The sequence below is a fragment of the Sebastes fasciatus genome, chromosome 16 (genome assembly GCF_043250625.1).
Source record: "Sebastes fasciatus isolate fSebFas1 chromosome 16, fSebFas1.pri, whole genome shotgun sequence".
Classification (NCBI taxonomy): Eukaryota; Metazoa; Chordata; class Actinopteri; order Perciformes; family Sebastidae; genus Sebastes; species Sebastes fasciatus.
The window spans coordinates 12,029,819-12,037,420 of NC_133810.1; the positions used below are offsets into that span (position 1 = coordinate 12,029,819).

Here is a 7,602-nt window from a genome sequence, read left to right on the forward strand (position 1 = left end):
AATCAAGTGCTAGTGATAGAAAGACCTGTCATTTTTTTGTTACCCCTTACCGAACCTTTCCTCTCGCCACCCTCTCCCCTCTTTTTTTTCTCGCAACCTCAAAAACATCTTACCCTCAAAATATATATCTAATATATTCTCTATATATTTTGTACTGAATTGTAGTTATAACGTACCATGCAATCTTTCAAGGACATTTAAAAGTCTCTTCTAAAGAACACAAATGTTGTGAAACTATTTACAGCAAATAACATTTCACCTGCATAGCTCTATTACTAAATATATTGTCAAAACATTTGTGATTTTTGCCGCCCACACCTACATGTTATCAGGCAAAATTTGCCCGGTCAAACAATCATTCTCCGATTTTGGCACCTTCCTCTCGGACTGAATTGCTAGGTTTTGAAAATATTGCCTCATACATTCAAGGACAGTGTGTTTTTTTTTTTTTCTTTCCTCTTTTTTCAGCTTTGTGCAACAAGACTATGAGCAAAAAGTTAGGCGCCCTACTGGAAGTTAAGGGTTCCGACGTGAAAGAGAGGTGTGTGTGTGTTATGGAGCAACAAAGACAGTATGCCAAACAGAAAAAAGGCCATCTGTATTAAAGGGCAGCGTGCCTTTAAGAACCAACTGCCGTCAACTCCATTTGGCAAAGAGTGCATAACAACTGTGATCACTCAGACAGCGAAAACAAGCTACTGTACGCTAGCTTCCTTTGGCAAAGTCCTACGAACATCATGCAAGCCACAAAAATAGACTTTCAGAATAAAAGACAGACTATCTGACTAAGCTATGCAGCATAATGGTTAGAACGAAGACACTGTGTGTGTGTGTGTGTGGAGGTGGACTGGGGGGCTAAATGTAGTGCACGCGAACGTAACGTGAGATAGCTGAGGTGGTTAATACTGTGCTTTAGTACATCCTTTAAGGGGCTTCCTAAAAAGGTTGTGCAAGTGGCAGGTTTGATTTCGACAAAGATACAACAACAACTTTGCTATGCCTTCTCCCCCCCCCCCCCTATTCACTCTATCACTTGCGTCCCCTCTCTCCTCCGGAAACATTATTTTCTGGCCTCTCACTTAGCTTACTTCGTTTTAAATTATTCACTATTGCCTTTTTGCCCCTAAATGTTTCTTTGCCTTCGTGTGCAAAGAGGAAGTAGGACCAGGCTCTTAGGCAGTTTTAGAAATCGACATGCTGTAGGCCAAGTTCTAGAGAGGATTACTGAAACAGTCCCTGAGAAGGTTGGGTGTACTTTTTTTGTTTTGTTTTTTTACAGATTTCTCTACGACACATCGACTTCTAGCATGGTGGGTTAACCATTACACTAGAGCATGCAGGTCATGACATGCATTACCTCCGAGGTGATTGGTGAACAGCATTCAAAATCTTTTTAAGAATCTCTGGGCTTCACCCCCCCCCCAAAAAATAGGAAACACACCGTAAAGTGACTATCTCTCTCTCTGTACAACTGCTTATGCACAATACAGAGTTAAGGATTTATGGGAATTATCTTAAAGTCTCGAAAAGGGTTTGTTTTTTACATCTTAGAACTCAGAGATACAATGTTAGCGTTACCAAGCCAGCATCTTTTTAGCTAAACGAGGAAAAAATGGCGACACTAAAAGATGGTCATCATCGTAATAGTGGAGAGAGTGAGCGAGTAAGTGGTGGTTTCACTCTCGCAGTGGCCCATCATAAAGCCACAGTATAGGTTTGTTTGTTCAGACAGAGGGACACTGGGCTGTGCTTTCGGGGGGGACGGGTGGGAGGAGGGGGCGTACAGATATTTATCTCCATCAAATAACTTTTTCTGTTATCCGAGGATCTGCAACCAGCTTCTGGTTAGTTACCGTTACAAAATTAGCTGAGAAATACAGCAGCAGAGAGGTACAATGACTTTGTGCCTTCAGCCAAAACAACACAGTCCCACAATCTTGTCTCTTCTTCTTCTTTTTCTTCTTCTTGTGTCACGCTTACAAACAAACAAATAAAAAAACATCTCAGAGGGGGCCTGTTAGCTATTCTCTCAGATTAGGCCCCATTCGATCATCCACCCTTATCAAACGCAGGTCAAGAAGCCATTTAAGTACCTTTTTGTTTTACATAAGTCACCTTCCAGCAGATTAATGGGGTAGTTTAAGGGGTTGGTGTTGGATTGTCCTATCCATAGAGAGCAAGCAAGTATGGTCCTGTCCAATTTTTTTAGCGAAGGCCAGTTTGGTCCACTATCATGACCCCTGCTGCTGCTGCTTCTCTAGCGTCCCGACTTTTGCTTCCACGCCTCCGTTTTTACACACGGGAGCGCCCACGCCGCCCTGCGAGTTCTTGCAGCGGCACCCGGGCCGGCTAACATTGTCGTAACACTTCTGTCCGAGTTTGGCCAGGCCCGTGGCCGGCAGATAGCAGACCAGGCAAGGCAGGACAACTGAAAGGGCCGCCATGAAGGACCAGCGTGCGCAACAGTTAGCCTGGGAGCACGAGCAGGGCTTGTCGGCGCAGGAGCCCTCGTCGTCCTCGTCCTCGGTGCAGTGGTAGAAGATCCCTTTGACCAGGCACATGCAGGTGGCTGTATCCACCAGGCTCTGAGCAGAGCACAGGCACTCCTGGTTGCAGACCCAGCAAGAGGGTAGGGTCCGGGGGAGCGTACACTCCGTGCATCGGCACTTCCCGCAGTGCTCGCAGAGAATGAGGTGCTTCTTCTCGGCCGGGGAGGAAGGGATCAGCCCCGGCCCCTGCTGGCCTCCGGTGCTGCACACGCCTCCCGCGGGCATCTTTGCAGACTTGAGGTCCAGCGATTTCGAGGAGGAGGAGCAGGAGGAAGCAGAGGAAGAGGAGGTGAGGACTTTCGATTCAGAGGAAGTGAAGCAGCCTGGAGTTCGGGTTGGGATTGCGTTGACGGGGCCCTGGTGGGGGTGCAGGTTCGGGTGGTGGTCCACCGTCGGGGTGGGCGCGGCGTGGTCCAGCAGCCTCTGATCGGACGAGGTGCTGCTGCTGCTGCTGATGGAGCTGGGCCTCCCGCTGAAGGAAATCCAAGGGTGGGTGGTGGTGTCCTGGTGAGGGTGCATGGGGTCGCACCGGCCCTGCTGGTGGTGCTGCTGTTGGTGATTGTGATGATGGTTGTGGTTCGCCCCCAGGAAGGACTCCTGATTCTGACCGAGCCAGGTGATCCTTCGGTTCGCAGACTTCTGGCTCGGGGGCTGCTGGGAGACGACGGCAGGGCTGTCGATGTAGTCGTTCTCCACATGCGAGGACTTTATCTGGTCGATGGGGTAGATGGTGAGAGGGTGCTGCAGGCGGCCGTAGGGCACTCGACTGTCCAGCAGGGGCTGGGAGATGAGGGAGGAGGACACTCCGGGGATGTGGTGGGGAACCCTGGACTCCATATGTAGGCCGGTGCCTCGCACGTCTTCACTCTAAAGCAGCATTTAGCAAAACTGCAGAAAGAAAGATACAAAAGAGACAGTTATGACCGGCTGCATCATCGTTCTTTCTCTTTTACCCTTTTGATCCTCTTTTTTTTTTTCAAAACACCTCATCTTAGGCAAAGTATATTATGAATAAAGGATGGAAATAACATTGTGATCATTGCACAAAGTTTATAAATCACAAAACTGTCCAAAAATGACAGGCAGGTTCGCTATAAAGAACGAGAGGTTGAATACGTGCCTTCCTTAAGTTGTCTTTAACCAAACCAGGAGCTCAAAACCTTAATTTTATGTGACATAAAATGAGCAGAAAACATCCTTTGCATTTATTCAACCTTGTCTTTAATCACACATGTTAACGTATAATGGAGGGTCACATTGTTAAGTGTAATTTTTACTCTCTGTAGTATAATTTCAGTCTTTTTTGCGTTGCTTCTGCTGATGACTAACCACTGCTCTATGTCATGATTAAACTAAAATTGCTTTCCCCACATGATTGAGAACTTTATGATTGTAATAAATCATACAATGACTATCTAAAGGGATCACTAGGTTTCAAATCGATACCTCGGACATATTACACATAGTTTACTTCATGCAGGACAGTTATTAAATCTTTAAAACCAGAGCGTTTCAGTCTCTCAACGGAAATCTCTCTCAATGCCGGATCTCTGCAATAATCTGAATGTAGAGTCTCCAAACGATCTTGATCTTTCGACTGAATACCAACAGGGTTTCAAAACCTCCTCTATTCTAACTTTGACATTAGAACAATAGAAGTTGGGCTCTCATCGCCTCCCTTCCCAAAGAGCAGGGAGCACCAAGAGAGCAGGGCTTGCATGCAAAAAAGATTCAAAGATGCAAAAAACAAGGCAGAGCAAAGAGAGGAGGAGGTTTGCCAGAAATGGGACAATACCAAAATGAACGCAAAGGAGGCAATGGGAATACAATAATATATTTTTACTTCTAATTGTATATGTTGTAAATTCTCTCTCTCTTTATATATACACAGAAATTTGAATCCGAGAATCTTTGGGATTTTGTGAATGGATGGGATTTTGTGAACTGCAGGTTTTTTTTTGTGAATGAAAAGCTGCTGGCTGCACTCGGTGTTGCAGGCATGAATCAATGCGCTCCAGTCATGATGAGCTCTGAATGAAATCGGTGTCATCATTCATTTTCATAGATCAAGCAAAAGACCTACTTTACAGAAAACCAAAAAAAAAGAAGATGATTCAAGACAAAACGACGCAGCACCAGCAGACATTTCCACTGACCCACATCTGCTGTAGCTTATTGCAAAATACACAAAACCCACAAGCTCATTCACAGATTTCACACCATAAGATGCATTATGGTTTTCCAAGCACCTTAAAAACCTGTCGTGTTGTGCTTTATAACTGCTGACTGGTGGTCTATTTGATGTCAAAATGTCTCAGTATAGTCAAACGCAGCTCGTGTTATTCTCCTTTTTTTTCCCTCGGATTTTGCAAAGAAAAAAAAAGAAAAGCCTGCTTGCTTGAGAAGAAAACCTGTTGCGACATCGCTGGCACCGACACAAGCGCTTGTGATCGTCAAAAATCTCTAGACCATTATGAGCTCCCAAAGCCGGAACAGTGCGTGTTCGAGTGCGTGTGTGCGCGCGCGTGTGTGCGTGCGCGTCCCTCCCTTCCAATATATGTGAATGGACTGAGTCATAAAAAACCGGAGGCGGTTATACTCGGCATATATATACTCAAATAGCATGTTCATATAGGCATTGTAACCACGTATGTGCAACACCTCGCACGTAATAATGTGGAAATTGACAAAATAAAATGATATTAATAAAAGAATATGGTAGAATGTGTGAACACCAGACAGACTGGTATATAGAGGGGTAGTTTTAATGGATAAATGCGTAGTTTTGGTGCGTAAAGCTGGATCGCGCTTGACAACCAAAAGAAGCTGATTAAATACATTTTTATATATTATCTTGGATGTTAGATCAGATGGAAAAAGCTAATGGCAAAAAAAAAAAACACCTGACACAACCGACACGGTGCGCCAACAACCAGGCAGGTCGCTGCAGCGAGGAACGAGACACGCAATTGGTAGAAATTCATTTTTTTTATTCTTATTTTATTCTAACGTTTTTATCTATTCTTTTGTTATTATTATACTGTTTACTTGCACCAACAAATCCAAAGCAAATTCCTAGTGTATACCTCTCACACCTGGCAATAAGCACCATTCTGATTCTGATTCTAATTCTGATTCCGATTCTGATTCCGAACCGAACATTCTAGACTCCAACATGAGAGTGGAATAGGAGGTTTTAGACATAAGATGGAAATGTGGATCTGCTGTCCAAAAAAAAAGCGACATTATACGAGCAAGTTACGCTTTAAAACGCGACGCTTGTTTCCTCCTCACAACGTTGCTTTCGGTACCAAATCGGTGGTTAAATATTTACCCAAAGTGCAAACAAGCTTGTTATATAGCAGGAGCGTTTTTCATGCTCTGTCTGCGATCCAGTCCAGTGGATCGAGAGAGGAAAAGGACAGCCAAAAGGAGGGCTGAATAGTCAGGTCTGTGCAGCCACACAGTGAAGTCACAAGTTACGAACATGAAACGATGACACAAAAACACACCAGAGGACGACTTACTGTGGTTTCAGGATAAAACTCTCATCTCTTCGTTGCGCACGACGTTATTGCGCGCAGGTTTTATTAGTCCAAGTCCAAGCAAAGCGAGTATAGCTCCACAAAATGTTGCGTAAAGTCCAAATTTTAAGGAGATAATGCGAAAGGAGAGCTGCACTATATTCTCCCCTCGCTGGTGCGTAAAAGGCGACTGCGGTTGTGGACGCAGAGCTTTTGGATGTGATGTTGCAACCACCACAGGAGGAGGGAAGTGAGTTTTTATGAATGGGAGGAGGTAGAAGGAAAAGGAAAGGGGACGTTCACTGCGCAGATGCCTCAGCCTTTTTTTTTTTTTGTGAATGGGAGGGCAGAGCGACTCCTCGGGAGGGCTGAAATGCGGAGGTTACATTTTTATGAATGGGGAGGACTCCGAATGGCATTGCGCATGCGCGGTGCCGAGAATTTTTATGAATGGGGAAGAAATGGCGAATGAGGCGTGTGTGTGTGAGAAGAGAGGGGGGGGGGGGAGGGGTTTTTTTTTTTGGTCACAAGGGCAATGTCAGCCTGATTTCCATAAAGAGTCGGCTCATCGGCTGCTGGTGCCACTCGCTTTATTTTAGCCTGTTAATTTATTTATCTATGCAGCTTCCTGCAACATGTTTAGAGGAGATGGTGGTTTTTGTGTGAGAGATGAGATGTGAGGGGGCTAAATCTGCTATGAATTAATTTTTTTCATTTGCTGGCACCATCTCTTAATATTCTTCTGATTCTGATAAATGGTGCCAAATTGTCATGAAAAACATGAAGATGCAGTCAACAAAAAGCCATAAATCTGCAGGATACAAGTGGGTTTAATGAAATAAAATAAAACAGTGTAGTATATGAAGGCTATTTTAATCATCATCATCGAGGAGGAAAATCATGATGCCTTTTCAGATCACATGCCTCAGCTCGATTATAGGCTAAATAATGTCTGCTTGTGTTCCTGTTCCTATCTAAAGCAGTTTATTGCAAACAAGGACGTGCCCTTCCTTCCTCTGCAACAATGTGAGGTATGACTACAGCTTCTATGGTAGTGTAAAAAAAAAAAAAAAACAGAAGAGGAGGAGAGGAGGAGAGGAGGAGGGGGGGGGTTATAACGCCTACTCTGAAACGCAAACCAGCATGAGGGCAGGCAGGATTCACAAAAGGACAGGATGTTGTTGATTTGTACCGAAACCACACTGGAGGAAATGAGTGTGAATTTCCTTTCTCTCTGACATCCCCCCTGTGTGTGTGTGTGTTTGTGTGTGTGTGTGTGTGTGTGCGTGCGTGCATGTGTGTGTGTTTCCCTGCAACCCCCCACCACCACCACCCTCCTCCTCCTCCTCCTCTTCCTCAGCTTGGGGGCTTTTAACCAGTCAAAGGTTAACAGTTGCCCCATTATCCATTTGCACACATCACCATGGAAACCACTACACCTCCAAATTGGGATTATTGTTTTGGATAGACAAGCTAGAGACAGAGAAAGAGACAGGGAAAGGGGAAAAAAAATATTTGGATGAATCAGC

At 44.8% G+C, this 7,602-nt stretch overlaps 1 protein-coding gene across 1 annotated transcript; it reads right to left on the reverse strand.

The window, feature by feature from the left end:
• Window positions 1-1,715: 1,715 nt before the first annotated feature.
• spry4 (sprouty homolog 4 (Drosophila)) lies at window positions 1,716-6,297 on the reverse strand. Its single transcript, XM_074610545.1, has 2 exons — window positions 6,077-6,297; window positions 1,716-3,437 (listed from the first exon to the last, which is right to left on the reverse strand). The coding sequence occupies exon 2, from the start codon at window positions 3,384-3,386 to the stop codon at window positions 2,232-2,234; it is 1,155 nt and encodes a 384-aa protein (XP_074466646.1). The 5' UTR covers window positions 3,387-3,437; window positions 6,077-6,297; the 3' UTR covers window positions 1,716-2,231.
• Window positions 6,298-7,602: the final 1,305 nt, after the last annotated feature.

What these genes read in the sequence shown, in the direction of transcription:
- spry4 (XM_074610545.1), bottom strand. Translation starts at nt 3,386, where the DNA reads ATGGAGTCCAGGGTTCCCCACCACATCCCCGGAGTGTCCTCCTCCCTC.